The following is a 20,000-nucleotide window of genomic DNA, read 5'->3' as shown; positions in this document are numbered from 1 at the left end:
GAAATATATTCATTCATTAACACACGGAACTGATTCATTATTACGCGGCGAAGGTGCTGGCAACCGTTTTTTTTTTGGTAATTTAACCGCTGGGAAACTTTCATTAAGGAGAGAATTGATTTCCGTCTTGGCGAGAATGTAATTTTTTTTTTCAACGGAACGTTTGCGTAGGGTGACATTTTTTCTAGCTTAATGATTGACGTGAAGGGGAGAGAGAGAGAAAAAAAACGCGATGGCGAAGATGAAGAAGCTTCGCTGTAGTCAACAACATCAGAGACATCCGTCACACATCGCGCGCGGAGAACCGCTGTTTGTAATTAGTGTATTTTTTCTGTAGGTTTTTTTTTTTTTTTTCTCGTTACTACCGGTGATGTGTGCTGGGCCCACCTGAGATCGTCTTGCCCTGTTTCGATGCTTTTGTGTCCCGGTTACCTGTGATTTCAATAGACCTTATTTCCACTTATCTTCTTTTGGTTTTCTGTAAAAGAAAACTATTCTGCCGGCTTTGTCTGTCCGTCCGCACCAAAAAATTTGAGAACCGCTGTCTCAAGGAAATAATGATAATTCTGCATAAGAAAAAATAAGTCAGAATGTCTACCAAAGCTTACTATTTCTCACAGCAAGTGTCGTAAAAAATTTCTCTTTTGATTACCATCAGTAATATTAATATTTCTATTGATAAGGAGAATGATCGTGAGAAAACTTCTATCTGTTATGATGTTTTTATCTCTCGGCTGATAATGGACGAACCATTGGTATTTATTATTGAGTCAGAATTTCAGTGATAATTACTAGTAGGTTACAGATGATACAGCATAATCTGCCTGCAGAGATTACGCTGTTTTGGCTTGAAATTATATGAATAGAAATTCTAAAGTTATACAGGGAAGTGAGACAAGGACTCAGATCATTACAAATAAACACAAGTGCACACACACATATATATATAATATATATATAAATATACAGTGTATATATATATATATATATATATATATATATATATATATATATATATATATATATATATATATATATATATATATATAAAACAATGCCACGAAGGAAGAGAAACGATGGAGTACTGCGAGGCCTTTCGACTTATAGTCCTTTACTGAGTCTGCTAAGTAAAGGACAATAAAGTCGAAAAGGCCTTTGCAATACTCCATTGTTTCTCTTTCCTTCGTGGCATTAATATTTGTATAATCATCACGCTCAATATTTTTGTGATTCAGTTATACATACATACATATACATATACATATATATATATATATATATATATATACATATACATATACATATATATATATATATATATATATATATATATATATATATATATATATATATATATATATATATATATATCTTCTGTAACGTCTCAACGGTACACCATATTTTTTGGAAGCTTGAATATCAAGTCAGCGACCCCTGTAGGCTTGTTCCATATGAATGTAGGTTTATCTTCTGAATAATAATAATAATAATAATAATAATAATAGGTAAGAAATACACAAAATCATAAGGTAAGAGTAATTGCGACTCAAACCCAGGACTGCAGAAGGCTATGACACACCCTAGGTTTTAAGAACATTTCCTACTTGTTCGCCTCCCAAAACCTCCTAAAGGAATTGTTGATTACATTAAAAAGGTTTTTTTTTTTTGCTTATCACAAATTCTGTAAAATAATGCAATTTTCGGCGTGAATGACCATGGTACCTGTGACGCCAGTTTGCAGTATTGGGTAAATCAGTCAGCTTTATCGTAACAGGTTTGGAAGGACAATGATGGCAGATAACGAAACATTTTATATTACATGTATATATATATATATATATATATATATATATATATATATATATATATATATATATATATATATATATATATATATATATATATATATATATCGTGTTTAAGATATGTTCAGCCTTTTATCAAAAATAAAAACTATTAACGTAAACAATATAAATCAAAGTGCGCCATTTATTGTTTCATTATATATATATATATATATATATATATATATATATATATATATATATATATATATATATATATATATATACAGTATTTATAGAAATATTCAACATACAATCTCATGTGGAACAGAAATAAATTTCTGACTCACATCAGGATCAGACCTTAGTCTTTCAATTGAAAGGCAAAGGGCGCTGCTCACTGGCCTTACAAGACTGTCAGAAATTTACATATATATATATATATATATATATATATATATATATATATATATATATATATATATATATATATATCTTATACATACATACATACATACATCGTGTTTTACATATTTCCAGTCTTTTATCAAAACAAAACAAAAACTATTAACGTCAGCAATAAATCAAAGTACGCCATTTTTGTTTAGGAATGAGTTACGCGACGAAGAGGGTCGTTAACTAGACTGCATCGCCTCCAGAGGCGACTTATTGATCGACAAATTAATCCCAGCTGATCGCTCTGGCATTTAAGTGTTTTGGATAATCTGTTCAAATGGAACGAGTTAATCAGTGAATGATGCATCAACGAGTGTGATGTGATGTGATGTGATGGTTTTGGATGGATTGGAAAGGAGGAATAAGGAATGATGTGTGTATGTATTTATAAAGATATATCTGTATACGCGTGTATATATATCTGTATGTCTGTCTGCATATTTATGTATGTATGTATGTTTGAATATATGTGTATATATGTATATATATAAAATATATACATCTATATATACATACATACATAAATAAGCAGACAGACATATAGATAGAAATAAATACATATATACATATGTATATATATTTATATATATTTATATTTATTTTATATATATGTATAAATTTCTGACTCACATCAAGATCGAACCCATGTCTTTCAAATGAAAGAACACGCACACACACACAAACACACACACACACATATATACAGTATATATAATATTATTTCATTATTGAACATATAAAAGGTATGTTAATAGACGTAAGGTAATTTGCATTAGTCAATACCACCTGGATGGATAATTTGTAGTATTTTTAATAATTGTATATTAATATTCATTCTAGCCCTTGTATTTTGTAAACGAGCGTTTTGCTCAAATGTGATGATTTGTCGAATTGTGTTTCTATCCATATCCGTGTCCGTGCCATTAGCCATTACGTTTTGAACGCCGACGGATCACCTGCCTGTTCAAGTTTATCTGTTTAATTTTGCTTGTCAATACGTACTGCCGGAGTACTTGCGCTCAATTCGTTAAGAAGATTAACGTAGAAATGTGAAGCTTTCTGTAAAATAAACTAGCCGAATAAAACTGGTTGGACGGAATGGATAGCAAGTTAAAAATGCCGAGACAGACAGACAGACAGACTGAATGCCCGACAGACAGACAGTGTGTCGGCTTTAATATGGTATTGATTAGTGCATTCTGTATTTGATTGTTTTCATAAACACACGCTCGAAGAATAATCTTCAGGACCCCGTAAGGGGTTAGGTGCAAATCAGTGCACTCGTACGGGAGCACTATAGGCGTGCCTTAAAAGTTCTTGTGCCTTCGGCCCTAGCTGCAACCTTTCGTTCCTTTTGCTGTACACTCCTTTCGCATTCTCTTTCTGCCATCTTACTTTCCACCCTCTCTAACAACTGATTTATAGTGCAACCACGAGGTTTTCCTCCTGTTACAACTTTCAAACTTTGACTGTCAATTTCCATTTCAGCGCTGAATGACCTTCAGGATAAGAAGTAATTGAAGTTTTAGGATGTTCAGGAGATGAATGAAAGTAGTCAACTCCAACGCCCACCCACTAGTCTCAAGAGAGAGAGAGAGAGAGAGAGAGAGAGCGGCCAACATAATCCAAGCTATTTTGGAAAAAAGCCTATTTGTACTAACCCAGTGCTGTTGCAAGAATTAAAGTAATATTTTGTTGGCAAAAGAATGATGAGATCATATTAGTTTGAAAATAACAGGTCTGATCAATTTTCAGTCCATTTCTTATTAATATCTGACATTCTCTATTTAAAGAGATTACTTTGGCTACGTATACGGAAGTGGATAAAATAGACAGACGTGCTACTTAATTACAAGAGGATTGTAGTTTAATGCGAACGCAGAAGACGAAAGTTCCAGAGTTTGGTACTGGAACGCAAATAAGAAGCCGTCAAAATGATCGCCACTTGATTAATAGTGAAATTGATAAGATGAAGATTTAGGCAGGTTTTCCAGACTATTATTATTATTTAGAAAAAGAACCCTAATCATTTGCAACAAGCCCACAGGAGCCATTGACTTGAAGTTCAAGCTTCCAAAGAATACGGCTCTTATTTGAAAGACGCAACAGAAGGTAATGGAAAATACGGAAAGATGAAAAAATTCAATAACAAATTAAACAGACAAAAATGTTACACGGCATCCTCAGGGAGACTGTTCCACAGTCTAACAGTGTGGGGAATAAAGGACCTCCGGAACTGAGAAGTTCGACAGCTAGGCACATTTACTGCTTTAAGTGCTGTTGAGATATTTACAGATTTCGCAGAAAAATTTCAGAGTGTACTGAATTTTATCTCTTTATGTCTAAGACCTCGTCTAGATTCTCATCGAGAGTATATGAATTAGCGTAAGAAAATCTACGTCAGGTATGGTAGACAAAGGTAGAAGAGATTGCCAAGACTACAGTTCAAAATAAACGCAGATAGAACAGGAAGGAATTAGTGGATTATAAATGAAAATGGAGGCGAGGGAAAGATGAAAGACCGCCTTAATGAGCCACGTTCAATAGGGCAAGAAGGCAGGCGTAATTATGTCCAGTGTAAGAAAACTATAGAGTTCAGAGGAAAGAGCCACGTGGGCCTTTGGTTTCTCAGAAGGAAGATTTATCTTTTCCTTTTTCCTCCCTACTTCCGCCTCCCCGTAGGGGGGCAGGGCTTTCAGTGCACCTCAAGCGGTGCACTGTAGGCTAATATTACTTAAGGTTCTTTTCAACGTTCCTTCGGCCCCTAGCTGCAACCCCTTTCGTTCCTTTTACTGTACCTCCGTTCTTATTCTTTCTTCCATCTTACTTTCCACCCTCTCCTAACAATTTGTTCAGTGCAACTGCGAGGCTTTCCTCCTGTCACACATTTGAAACCTTTTACTGTCAGTTTCCGCTTCAGCGCTGTATGACCTCAAAGAACCCAGTGCTTGGCCTTGGCCAGAATTCTACATTCAATTCAGATCAATCCTGCTTGCACCTTTGTTTGAAGAAAATGGCCTTTTCCTCGGCGGTTTAAGTGTTAGTGTTCTTCATGGTTTTCAGTGAAAGGTATTGCTGTCGTTATGTAATGAAGGGGTTGTTATTGTTATCCGTTCATTTTCACTATGCTCGATTTCACCGAAGAAACTTTTGGATAAACATTATTTTTCGATTTTTCATTCATTTTCAAAATCGAATGGATCCCGACTTGGTAGTGTGGAAAAATAAGTCAACAGCTTATCTCCTATTTGTTAGGTAAAATGAAGTGATTTCCTTACAGATTTATGTTGTCAAAGCCTCCGGCAGGAATACCGATGAATACTTCGTTAATGATTAGAAAAAATTACCCCAACGTAATTCAGTGAATAATTGCGGAAAATAACATTAAATGCAGCATAGATTTGAAGCCTTTTTTTTTTGGATCAATTAGCGAGTTCAAGTGCCATTTTTCTCACTTAAAACCCTAAAGGACTTGAATAACGCGAGGTCTCAAAATTCTGTGTCAGTCCTGCTAAACATCGTGTCCTTCCTTCTCTATTCCGTTTGAAAGGACTTTTCTTCGAAGGTTAATTAAGAGTTTTACAAGAATATTTCTCCAGACATTCATCAAGCACTGTTATTCATGGTGACTGAACCAGGTGTCAAGTGATGGGTAGGTAAAAAAAAAATATATATATACAGTATATATACATATGTGTGTGTGCGCGTGTATGTATATATGTATATGTATGTGTATATATATATGTGCGTGTATTTACACACACGTGTGTTTGTGCGCGCGCGTGCGCAGAACACGCAGGAACTCATGATGCATAAGTGCAAGGCATCACAATGAAGACATGAAATTGAAAGGTATGATCCTATTTAAGCATCTTCAGGAGGACTTGTATATATAAAATAACAGAATGAGTCGTAGAAGAAAATGGATTTAGGGCGCGTACGAGATGAAATACTTAGCTAAAGAAATACAAAATTACAAATTTTACTGAATCAGAACTTACTTATATTGGTAATGCAGTGTAAAAGTTATTCATTTCCTTGTAAACTTGCTCTTCCAACTTGTTTTCCTTTAAAGCAGAGCAAGCATATCGAATGTTTTTATGTTATTTTTCCTCCGGATAAAAATGACATTTGAATGATAAGTTGCGCCAATAGCGGAGAGCTTATGGAGTAGTAATAGTATGAGTGCATAAATAATAGCGTTTGTTTTCTTTTTGTGTGATTTTGAGGTGTTCAGGAGGGTGTCATAATGACTAAGTTATTCAGACTTCTGATATATATATATATATATATATATATATATATATATATATATATATATATATATATATATATATATATATATATATATATATATATGTGTATGTATATATATATATATATATATATATATATATATATATATATATATATATATATATTATATATTTGGTTGTATTCACGCATAGAAAAATGAAAGATGTTTTTTCCTTTTAATAACGCTCAAGAAGAGGTCCATTGGAGGACGAAACTGTTGGGCATGTTGCAACCCAAACTATCTTTCATTTTCTTATGCGGCTAAATAACATATCTTCGTGTCTAAGAAGGTTACCAGTATTATATATATATATATATATATATATATATATATATATAACATTGTATTTCAAGTCACATTGACCTTTTAACTTCTTTTTTTCCCAATATTTTGAAATACGTTTTCCACCGGAAGCCTTGAAATCGAAAGGAAGCGAATGGCGAAATACGTAACGTCCCTTGTAGTATTCGAACCCAAGCTGGTAGAACACTGAGTGCTAGTCCATCATGCCAAGTTTGTAAACCCACAGTTTTCAAACAAATATCTTTTTAAAGAAGTGTTATTATGGGCTTCGTCCAGCTCCTCTTAACTAGAGTAAGCAACTGTAGGGAGATGTGTTTAATGTGTTGGGAAAAAGTCGTGATGAAATACGTATGAATATTTAGTTATTGTTGTAGGGGTTCGATTCGTCTTTTGCTTCAGTGATAATCTGCCAGTATTATTTTTCTTATTTACTTAATACGTTTGTGAAGTTATAACTGAACATTATGACGTATAAAAACACTTCCTCGTTTTTCGTATATAGATTATCTCATGAAAATTATATTCCTGACTTCCAGAGAATTTTTTTACTTCAAAGCCAGAATGTTGGAAAACAACCCAATAAACAAGTTCCAGGAATCTAACAGCACATCGCTAATAGTCAAGCAAAGAAAAACGTACCCATAAAAATGTTTCGTGAACGACGAATGTTTAAAAACGGCTGTAATAAAACTTAACCATACTGACGAGCCCCTAAAATCCTACCTAACCGAAGGAATTGCAAGGAAAGCAAAGGGCTTTTTATTTCGATGCACTACAAAGTCTGCTTCGCTTACATATTCATAGGGCTTAGCAAAACCAGAAAATAACCGTGTGAGGCCTGCAATCAGTCTTGTGGGCTCTGTCACGGCCACACCATTGTGAAGACATCCGCTTTTCCAATAGGTCAATTCGGCGAGGGATGACGCCAAAATTGACTGAACGGGAACAAAACGTTATTGTTTTTATACTGTGTTAGTCAAGGTGTTAAGAATCAGCCTCTCGTTATATAACTAACGTCCTCCAAAATTAACTGAATCTTGGATCCTTGAGTTGACACTGCTGTTTATATTCATTATGTTTAATGCAGAATTTTATTGACAGACGTTTGGCACAACGACGAATCTCCATGTCCAGCCATTGTCGTGAACGCTCTGAAGAATTTTTTAGATAATCATTATATTCCCGAAATCGTTAATATGCTTGTAGGTTGATTTACATATATCTTAAGTTTTTAATTTTAACAGATGACCACCTTTTGTCAGACATTGCGCAATTAAGCCTGTGCCTTAAAGTCTGGTTAGGTCAGCGTCTGTTGTTTAACTATATTCTCTTTCCTAAAGTATTAAAAAAAAAAACCTCAGCTAAAGTTAAGCTTTACCCTTTATCATTTGCTTCCCTTTCGCCGTAAATGAACTTTAAGAGTCTCACAAAACCGAGGGAACAATAATTGCCTGTGATTTTTTAATTGGGAACGAAGAAAATGCTTATTGTCTCTTTTTAACATCAGTTCCTTTTTTAAAAGTATTTACAATGGCATCATACTTGTGCAGTATTGAAATAATATTCTCCTTATATTAATTTTTTTTAAATGCTATTCATGGCTGTTGGTATTATTCGCTAAATAATTGCTTTTTTAATTTTTTCACGTAGATATTCCCGTAGAAGCGACCAAAGGGTCAATTCGCGTTTATTCCTTCGAGTGAAAATTCGCATAAAACTGATTTCGTCTTTGTGCAATATTGGTTAAAATTTTCCTTCAACCCAAGCCCCATAGGGGGTTAGAGAGAGGTGCACTGTAGGCATTGCTTAAGGTTCTTTGCAGCGTCCCTTCGGCCCCTAGCTGGAACGCCTTTCATTCTTTTACCGTACCTCCGTCCATATTCTTTCTTCCATCTTACTTTCCACCCTCTCTTAACAGTTATTTCACAGTGCAACTGCGAGGCTTTCCTCCTGTTACATCTTTGTAACCTTGACATTCTAAATTTCCCTTTGACCGCTGAATGACCTCATAGGTCCTAGTGCTTTTCCTCTAGCCTAAATTTTATATTCCATTGTATTCCTTCAACCCAGGAATTAGAATTATCAGTAAATACACTGATTTCTTCACTTCAAACCCCGCCATTCATTCACAATGTGACCAGAGAATAGACGAAAGATGAAACTCTTACGTCAATCCGGGTTAGTTAAATTTTAAGGTTACGTACGTCTGTGCTCTTAACCTTTGTCTATCTCACGGTGTGAAAAGGAATTTACTTCTTTGCTCTGCGGCCTTAACAGTTGAGTGCCTTTTGTTCATGCCGCTGTCTAATTTTCTGTGCTTATTAATCGTCATGTTTCTTGAATGAGAGGAAGCCACGGTTTGTGCGTGACAGTTTAGTATCTAAATGTACATTCAGTAATTTGTACTCTTACATGTAGTATATATGTATATATATATATATATATATATATATATATATATATATATATATATATATATATATATATATATATATATATATATATTTATATTTATATATATAAGTATATATGTGTGTATACATACAAAATCAATAAGAAATTTTGTTTTATAACAAATGGGTCCAGTGTAAAGCAGAACCATAGTTGCGGTGTTTATCCTTATAGAATGATTAAAAATGAAAGACAAGTGTTTTGACTGATTCTTGAATCGTCCCCTACACATTCCTTTTATGCAAGATTAACATTAAACCCCACATTATTTAGAGCTAGTATTACCGTATTTTGCCCTCTCTAATTTTACGCCAGTCATGACACATTTTCCCCTTTACAGCAGCCCTTGGAAGGTGCGCTGTGCCAGAGACATTAAGGACAGGCTACTGAGGCTCCTTCTGCAGCAGTCCCACCATCTCCTGGTCTCCGCTGGATGTCCCCTGGACGAAGTAAGTACGCCTGGCTGTTTTTTGTTTCTCCATTTCCCCAGTCAGTGACCTCATGCGGTGCACTGTAGGCATTACTTCAGGTTCTTTGCAGCTTCCCTCCGGCCCCTAGCTGCAACCCCGTTCATTTCTTTTACTGTGCCTGTGTTCATATTCTCTTTCGTGTTACTTTCCACTCTCTCCTGTCAATTGATTCATAGTGCAACTGCGAGGTTTTCCTCCTGCTTCACCTTTCAAACCTTTTTACTGTCCGTTTCTGTTCCAGCGCTGAATGATCTCGTAGGTCCCAGCGCTTGGCCTTTGGCCTAAATTCTATATTATATTCTTTCCCATTTTCGTTCAAGGTGGTGTTCCCCCATCTGTGGATTAGTAAATCTTAGTTTAATTTCGCCCAGTGCGTGAAGTAAGAATCATTCATACAGTACTTATATTTACTTATTTATTTACGAAACGACACAATCCTTCCCCATTTGTGGTAAATTTACGATCCATGTAATGCCTTCTTAATTTTAGATCACTATACGATTCCTTATATTTACAGAGATAGAAATGCATTATTTCAGGATTTCATATCTTGTGTCCCATCTTGTATCATTCATTATAGAGATGGATATTAATTTGTTTTCTCAACATAAGATCTTAACCCACAGAGATTACACTTTATCGCAAAAAAATTGACATTTTCGTGTATAATATTCCACCTATCCCGCCTCTACTCCTTACCATTATCTGTTTATATAGTGTGGTGTCTTGTGTACTTTATGTATTTTTATTCGAAAGTTTTTGTTATATCGCTGTATTTTACGTAGTCTTTTAGGGTTATGACTTTTTCGCGGAAATATCTTTTAGATTGCTATATGTTTTTTATTTTTTCTTGAGAGCTGTTTTGTAACCAATTCGTTGAAAAGTGTGGTTTCATCTTATAATTATTTACTTTTTTATTTATTGGCCGATGTTAAATGTCAGCAGACGATATCGTTGAAATTAATCGTGACTGGTGGAAGCTCAAGTTGCACACCACAGAGATTGCGAGTCAAATGCATCGACCAATCAGAAGCAGGTTATAGGCTGCAGTAGTATCGGTTGCGGATTTTTATCGTCAGCTCCAAAAGAACAGGCTCAAGAATTGATGGCGGTTGCCTCGCTAGGAAGGCGTTTAAGATGCCTGTCCAAAAAGTAATTACATAAAAAAGTTTAAACAGAATCCACCAGGCAGCTTATGATTCGTTTAGAGCAGTTACACTCGATTTTTTGGTACCCCCGGGGGCAGTGGTGTGACAGATCACCATTACCCCTACCCCCACCCCCACCCCCCCCACCCTCAGTCATGTGAAGTTATAATATAAAGGAAAGAAAAATGTTGGAATGCTTCATTTCTAATGCATTTTATATGTAAGAAATTAATTTTACTTTTACTCACGTCTTAAGAAAAAGAGAATTTAGGTATTAGACATTTTTCTCCTCTGACAAAAAATTAAAATTGAAGCACTGTTTCTTTTATCACAGATTGGAATTAAAGCATTATCTCTTTGGTAATTAATAGAAAATAAAATTTAGAAATTGCCTCGTTACCCCCCAGAAACGGCTTCATTATCCCCACGGGGTTTAGTCACCCCCGGTTTGAGAACCACTGGACTTTAGCGGGATGGTTCAAGAAGGTGTAAGCCTTCCTCTTCCCAGCGAGCCTTTCCGGATGGGGTTGCTAGCCTTAGGCCTTTTCATCATCATTGCGACTCGCCACAGTTAATTTCAACTAACAGATACCTAAATCAATGTCAGGTCAACGGAGGCATGATAAGTTTTACCGAGTACTGTGGAATTCTTTGCAGAGGATTCTCTCATTCATATATATGTATATATATATATATATATATATATATATATATATATATATATATATATATATACATATACATATAGTAATAATAATAATAATAATAATAATAATAATAAATACCGAACGTCTTATCTTATTATTATTCATTTATCCATCATCTGTTTCCCGCATTTCATAATGGATTGTCATTCTCTTCAATGATAACGCTACTCTCGAGAGAAAGTCATTTAAAAAAAATTCTACAAAATAGAAAATTCAAGGTCAGCCAAAGAAATGTCACGGGCGAACCGCACTGAATCATCATTTGCCACAAATATTCGTAAAACGATTAAAGAAAAAATCTTTTCTTTGGTAAATCTGTTTTTCCGGGATTTTCGTTCTTTAGAAGAGTCGAACGTGATTCGTTACAATATTTTCTCGAATGTTTTTCTTTAAACATTCATAGAAAGACTGGTTCTAATGCCGAAAGTAGATTTACCAAAGAAGTTATTTTATTTAGCGTTTTTCAGACACTTATGGAGAGTGATGACTTAGTACTGTTCACCTGTGACATTTCTTTGGTTGACCTTGAATTTTCTTTTTTTATATATATAACGTCCTATCGAAAGTAAAGTTGTTATTAAGGAAAATGAGACTCCATTACGAAAAGGAAAAGACAGATGATGGATAAGTGATTGATGGTAAGATAAGAGAGACAGTATATTATTATTATTATTATTATTGTTATTATTATTATTTTATTATTATTATTATTATTCAGAAGATGAACCTTATTTATACAGAACAAGCCCGGGGCCATTGATTTGAAATTCAAGCTTCCAAAAATTTGGTGTTCGTCCGAAAGAAGTACCAGAAGGTAAATGGTAATACAGAAAGAGGAGATCAGTTATCAGAAAAACAGATAAATTAACAAATTAATTTATAAATAAATAAAAATGTAAGTTATTAAAATACAAGGAGAATTGCATTAGGGCAGTAATGCATTGCATCCGTGCTTGAACTTCTGAAGTGTCTTTTGTCTGTTGTGCAAAGAGTTTGATTTGAACTTAAAAAGCGCAAAAAAATAAAATAACAAATAAATAAATAAAATGAAAGCTGGCTTTCCCTCTAGTTATGTGACGGAATCATCCGTATGACCAAGTTCATCAAAGCAACATAGGAAGGGGCTCGGAAAACTCTACGGGCCACATTCACATAAATTGACTCGTTCTCTTCTCGAAGCTGCATTAACCGCTTCCGCTGGAATGTCCGTCTGTCTATCTTTTGAACAAGAAGCCAACTAAAACTCTAAGAGCCATAAGAAATCGCAGTTTGAGCCCCTGGGATCGGGGAAGTGGGGTTAGGGGTGGGGAAGCGGGGTGGGGTGGTTGCCACCCATCCCCCTTCAGAGAGAGACCCACTTAGCGGTGTGCTACGTAATCCAGAATTTATAGACTCGCTGCAGCCTCCCCCATTAGTGGATAAATCGCCCCAAATCCAAACTTTATCGCTAGCCGCCGAGCTTATCTTAACACAGCTGCGCGCCAAAATGTTATGGCACCCTCGCTGGAATTTCCTCTAATTCTTGTATATTTTCTCTCCTCTCTGTCTTTTATTACTTTTTGGGTCCCCCTTTCTCGCTCTCTTTTATCTTACTTAATAATAAAAGTTTATCTTGAGCCGCTTTCTAATTACTTCAGGCAGTGTTCTGTATTGTTAACGGATCGTTTGCGGTGATTGGTTCGTGTTAATTTCATTCATTGTTTTCATTTTTTTTCTTCTGTATTTTTGTCTGTAATTAACGCGTTGTCCCATTTTTGTTATTTCTTTCCGTCATTGTTTAGAATTAAAATAATAAAATTTACCATTATTCTTTAATGCACAGATTGGAAGAAACTTACAATTGAATAATTTTTTTTGACACAGATAAGGTGAGAGCTCGTAAAATACAACGCTTCAACAATCACCTCATTATCCATTCCCATGCAACTTGTAAATAACCCTTCTAATAGGCTGAAGCGCCGATAATTCTATTTTCTTATATACAATATATACATTCCGTACGAATCTCTATGCTTCCTCAATCCATCTCTCGGAGCGCCGTTTAGAAAAGCCATAAACAGTTAGTTGGGTTAAGGTCAGTATTATACAGCTAAACCCACGTAATGGCACATGAAAAGCGGGGAGCCCCCGAACCACCGCCCGTGGACCTCCGCTTTTCCCGAAAATTTTGACTCGAGTCTCAGAAAAGTTTTGGCGCTCAGCGGACGGTTAATCCTCCCCTCCCTCCATCTCTTCTCCTTGCATTCCTCCTCCTTTCCTCCTCCTCCCCCTTCCCCCAGCGGCATCCTGATTGGGGACATACCTCCCTCTCGAATAGCGAGACCGTTTCTTGGGTTCCTGGGCAGTAGAAGAGTTGTCTCTCCGTGTTTCAGGGAGGGGAAGGAAGGGGGATGAGGAGGAGAGGGAGGAGGACGAGAAAGAGGGGAGAGCGAGCGGGTTTGTGTAGGAGGCGGAGGAGGAGGAGGAGGAGGAGGGGAGAGAAGGAGTAGTATTGAGCGAAATCTAAACGGTTTGGCGACCATACTTTTGGTAACCACTTATCCTTATCTGACCACCGCCAGAAAAAGCGAGTTGAGAGAAATTTGGCATTCTGTCGGGAAGGGGGGCCGGGAAGGGGGATAGGGGGGAGACGGCACCGACCGATGTGGGGGGGTAGGGGATAGTGGAAAACTTGAAATATGTGAGGCAATATGCATATCTTGGTGGACAAGGCACCATATCATGTCATAACTCGCCGGCCAGTCAAACGATAACACGTGATATATCGTTATTCCGACACTTGGTCCTGATTGGCTCCTAGCGGGCACGTGACTGGAGCTGATTGGCTGTTTAGAGCTCGTAAAGAAGAAGCACGGGGACTGTTTTCTCCCCCTTTTTTGATTTTATTGTTTGGGATCTGTGCTTTTGGAGCATAACCCTTGCCGTGAGAGTAAATCTTCCGCGAGATGAATCTTCCTGTTTAACAGCTGAGATTCAGGTTTACTTATTTGATCTCACGAAATATAATTTCCCGTCGAGGGAAGTGAAGAATCCCGCGCCCGTATTTTGGCGGGCTTTTACAGACTCTTTGAGATGAAGGCGGGAAGCCTTTTGCTCAGTATTCATCTCTTTGCACGTAGATATGCCGACCGTCTGAGGGAAGATGTACACCAAGGTCCCTTTTTTTTCGGAACCTGATGTACACAGCACGCGCGCAAACCGTCTGTACTTCGGGTATGTTCTGCGAGAGACGGCGGATTTTGAATGGAGCTTCTAAGTGTTCCATTCACAATGCTCCCGCGTGCCCTTCTTGCCCTGGGCCGCGGAATTTCTTATCTCCTCGATGCGCTTTGTTTGAACTGGCAAGGTTATAGGCACCGGCCCTTTCTGGAGGGATGAGAAAGTGAGGAGGGAAATGGGGACCGCGAATAATGAGGATATTTGGGGAAGAAATATTCGAAGCATTTTTCCGTATCACTTACCGTTTTTTTTTTTATTTTTTTTGTATTAGGTAGTGAAATAAGGCCCCTTCATCCCGTGGTGTAAACTTGTGATTCAGGTCACAATTGCCGTGAAAAAATGGGAATTATTATTATAATTTTTTTTTGCGCAGTTAATCTGAAACACTTATTATGAATTGAATATTTGTCAAGTCACCGATGATTTGAATTATACGATTAAGATATTTTTGTGATTCTAAATTTTCGGTGAAAAATGGGAATTATCATTTTCTTTTGCGCAGTTAATCTGCAATACATAATTATGAATCGAATATTTTTGTCAAATCATCAGTGGCATGAATTATACGATTAAGTTATTTTTATGATCTTTATGATTTGAGATATTTTTACGATCTTTATGATTTGAGAATTGTTTTCAAACGCGCATTTCGGTGCTGAATCCGAATTCCAAGACCGGGATGGACTCTTCCAACACTCATTGCAGTGAATAGCGTTTTACCCCGAGAGCGAGGCAGAATAGCCGGCGATCAAGTAAATCGTTCCAATTATTATCCCAAATGCTGTCCCCATTATTGCTTGAATTAATAATACGATGCCATTAACCAAAATACAATCTCGTTACTAATGCATTATTTCTTGCCTTTGCCACAATTGGAATCCTAATGACGATGTGTTTTAAAGCAAACTAGAGTTTAATTTGTGGTTTGGCCGATGCAGGTAAATTTTTTTTCTTCTTTTTCATCCTCGAAAACATAGCCAGGTCCTCAATGCATTTGTTCTGCGTGTTTTGTTATGTTAACATTAGGTTGATATTATTTGGGATGCACAACAATGATCAGTCTTTCTGAAAATGCAGGTAGAAAAAATCAAGACGCATACATTTTCTCTCTCTCTCTCTCTCTCTCTCTCTCTCTCTCTCTATATATATATATATATATATATATATATATATATATATATATATATATATATATATATATATATATATATATATATATATATATATATATATAAATATGTATATATATTATTATACAGTATATATGTATATGTATAATGTTTTATATATACTGTGTAATGTATATTTGTATTGCTAATATCGAGGCGGAAAATTAGTACGCTCACAGACATGAAAACTAATGCCTACCGTATTTTTAGTTATGAAAAGCCCCACTTAAAATTTCGTGCCTTAACCCCACTTAAAGACACAATATTCCGTTGTTTTATGCATATGAGAGAAGAAGCACAAGTCTGTGTGTGTCTGTTTACCATCATGTAGTAATGAAGACTTTTTGAGACCTCTTGCTTTACATTAATATATTTTTACGAACATAACTAGTACCCGATTGCCTCAACTGTAACCAGCTCTAAAGTTTTCGAAACTGTTCACTTCAAAGAGTTACGGGCTGCTGTGGAGCAAGAGCCCGTGCCAACACAAGGCTGGCAAAATCTAAGTAGTAATTCCAAATGGCCTTCCAGCGCTAGTTTTAGACCCCCAGTGTGGCTGCTACGGTACAATGCTGAATTGGTTGAGGTCCACTTTCCTGATGTTTGGAAATCGTCTCTACGAAAGTTCGGAGAGTCTTGTGTCTAAACCCTTAATATTTCTAGGGCATTTGGCAAACTGGCATAAGCTGATGTTGGATAAAAACTCTTAATCTCGACTTTCCAGTCCTCTCTCTAAATGAATCTGTACCTTATTTGTTAACTAAGTTGTGATTGTTGTTGCTGACGAAGCATCTTCTGCATCTTTCCTCATCTACCCGAGAGCAACTGATTTGGTGTAAAAGCTTATTTGTGACAAGGGTTTATTATGTCTCCGTGGATATTTATTATCTGTATGGAAGGGTGATGCAAGAAGTTAGAGAAATTATTGTAGATGTAGAAGCAAAGGTTTATAACAAGAAAATGAAATGCGATTTTGTATGCATTGCTTGACTGCAGATAATAAAGTACGATCTCAAGATAATGAAAACAAACTTAAGAAACTGGTAAAAAAGTTCCAAATTTTCCAAAGTAAGAAAGTTGAAAGTAGATGTGAACAAGAGTAAGGATATAAAAGTAAATGGGAACCAGGGAGTAGAGTGATTAATATTAATATGGGTGCCCGGGTGGTTGAAATACGGAAGTGTTGAGTCATGTAAGTATTTAGAAGTCAGTATAATGGGAGATGGTAGGATGAGAAGAAGCGAGTCACAAAATAAGGGACGCAAAGAGAAGTAGTGGGGTTTGTGCAAAACATTAGAAAAACCTTAAATTTTCTACGAGAGCTTAATTGAGAAGGTATGGAAGGGACTGTTGAGCCAACGTTCCTTAATGGAAGTGAAGTGTGATTATATAACATATATATATATATATATATATATATATATATATATATATATATATATATATATATATATACTGTATATACATAATTATGTGTGTGAGTTACAGTTAAAGACAACATTCAGATAGATTATCATTTTATGCTTATAGAATTTTCTAACAAGTTTCCTTTCCCAGTTAGATAATATAACCATTCTCATTCAAAAAAGCTACCTATAACTCAAACAGCTTTATAAACACCCAGGAACCACCACTATAAATCGAGCACCTTTCATTAGACATCCAACGGAAGAGTAATATTCTCCTTCCGTCAAGATAAAGGATTACCCTTCGATAAGAAAGCTTCTTAATCTCATTTCTGCGTATTAACCTAACTGCCTCGCCGTTAAACCAGGGATAAGGGAATGCCATAAAATGAAAATGTCAAATTAAAGTAGATCACCGTAATCCCCAGGTCAGGGAGACAAATTTATTAAGAATTGTGTTTTCCTTTATCTTCCTTCTTTCTTGCTCGAAGCGATGCTGAAGACGTAAGTTTGTACTTTTATGAAATACGTATTTTCTTTCTTTTGAAATGCCTGCGTTGAATCATTTTTTCATCTGCATTATTCAGTGAGCAAAGAAGCCTTTTTAATTAAGAAAATGGGAAAAAAGTACAATTAAATGTATGCATTCCAGTGCAGATATTGATAAGGACTGTATCAAGAGTGATCTTTCAGCTAATTATATATATATATATGTGTGTGTGTGTATATATATATATATACACACATATATATAATGTAATAATGTGTAAATATATACATATATACACACATATATATATATGTATGTATGTATGTATGTAATAAATGTATGTATGTATGTATGTATGTATGTATGTATGTATGTATGTGTGTTCAAAGATTCACAGCCCACCAAATACCATTGGGATATTACAATCCTTTTGGCAAATTCTCGTACACATGGATTTCTCAGGCTTGGAACTTTCACCTTATTCTGTGTTTCTTCGTCTTGGGATATTTCTCGGTTTTTTCGTTTCCGAAAGGAAAATCATTATTATTAATTATTACCTTTCACACAGGTAGTTCTTTGTCACGTCTGCTTTCCTTTACAGCATTTATACTAATTTATGAATAATATTTGTGTGTGTGTGTATGTGTAATGTTTTAGTATCTTTCATTTGTTTAATTTTTAGTGGTGTCCAAAAAGCATTAGCCGTAGCCAAGGCATATCTGGTTGTCCTGTTTCGTCCCTTCGTGGTAAATCCATCTTTATTCCCCTCTTCTCTCTCTCCTCTATCCCTCTATCCACCCACTTTGCCCCACACCACCCCCTCGCTCTCTCTCTCTCTCTCTCTCTCTCTCCCCATATTCATCCCTTCTCTTCCCTCTTGTTAGTCTCCTATCCTCTGTCTCCTGTTACTTCTTTCCTCTGCTCTCTTGTTATCCTTCCTCTCTCTCTCTCTCTCTCTCTCTCTCTCTCTCCTTCTGCTTTTTCTTTTTTCTATATCGCTGGTGGTTTTTCCTACAAATCTGCACAGAATAACTATTAATTTTTCAGCATGCATATTCACATACCCACCTCTCTCTCTCTCTCTCTCTCTCTCTCTCTCTCTCTCTCTCTCTCTCTCTCTCTCGTGTAGGGTTTTATATCCTATTTCTGAGTCTCTGTTTACAGTTGTATCTGTGCCAGCAGTTTGTCTCCCTCGCTTCTCTTTTTACTTGTTTTATCGCTTATCCTTTGATTCCGCTTTTAATCCGTTTCATCCTCATATCCTCCTTTTAATTTTGATTCTTCTATTTGTCCATAAATGAATTTTGTTTATCCTGGAATTTTTAATATCTTTCTTTTTTTTTTTTCCTCTGTCTCGCATCTTCCCTTTCATAACCCGTTCAAATCTTTTTCTCCCCTCTCGCACCATTTATCTATTTTTTTTTTATTATGCACGCTACCATTTATCAATCCGGCTCTCAGTCTTACTGTCTTTTTAATTCTCCCATTCAATTTTTATCTTCTGCGTATCTGGCTCTCTCTCTCTCTCTCTCTCTCTCTGAGTGTGGTAGTTCTTCTTAGTATTAGTAGTCTCTCTCTCTCTCTCTCTCTCTCTCTCTCTCTCTCTCTCTCTCTCTCTCTCTCTCTGAGTGTATGGTAGTTCTTAGTATTAGTAGTCTCTCTCTCTCTCTCTCTCTCTCACTGAGTGTGTGGTAGTTCTTCTTAGTATTAGTAGTCTCTCTCTCTCTCTCTCTCTCTCTCTCTCTCTCTCTCTCTCTCTCTCTCTGAGCGTGTGGTAATTATACTGTAGTTTTGGTTATCATGAGCTGTCCTTAATTCCTCTTTTCTTGTCTTAATGTCTTAGTTCCACCTATCATTTCTTTCATGTCCTATTTTATTTTCATGAAGAGGAAGAGACAGAGACGAGATCTTCACCACTAAGATAAAGCAAAATAGAAAAGAAAACGTCACTTGGAAATCATAAAAACTAATTTATTTTTGCATTATGTCATATATCTAACCAATAGATTTTATATGCTGACAAATCTATAAGATTTAAAGCAAGTCAAATATGCTCACTATATAGTCCTTCCAATTATGATCGCCAGGTAACTTGCGTTG

At 36.0% G+C, this 20,000-nt stretch overlaps 1 protein-coding gene across 5 annotated transcripts in view; it reads left to right on the top strand.

The window, feature by feature from the left end:
- Positions 1 to 20,000, top strand: part of LOC136835500 (homeobox protein dve-1-like) — a 420,692-nt gene that overhangs the window by 376,178 nt on the left and 24,514 nt on the right. For 4 of the 5 annotated variants that reach the window (XM_067099084.1, XM_067099086.1, XM_067099085.1 and 1 more), the window contains one exon: positions 9,632 to 9,740. In XM_067099084.1, the coding sequence (XP_066955185.1) occupies positions 9,632 to 9,740 (109 nt within the window). The remainder of the gene's footprint in view (positions 1 to 9,631; positions 9,741 to 20,000) is intronic. The other variant, XM_067099083.1, reaches the window with a different exon arrangement.

This window comes from Macrobrachium rosenbergii, chromosome 55, assembly GCF_040412425.1.
Source record: "Macrobrachium rosenbergii isolate ZJJX-2024 chromosome 55, ASM4041242v1, whole genome shotgun sequence".
In the NCBI taxonomy this organism is placed as follows: Eukaryota; Metazoa; Arthropoda; class Malacostraca; order Decapoda; family Palaemonidae; genus Macrobrachium; species Macrobrachium rosenbergii.
The sequence above is the reverse complement of the archived record's forward strand: the minus strand, read 5'-3'. Positions and strand labels throughout refer to the sequence as shown.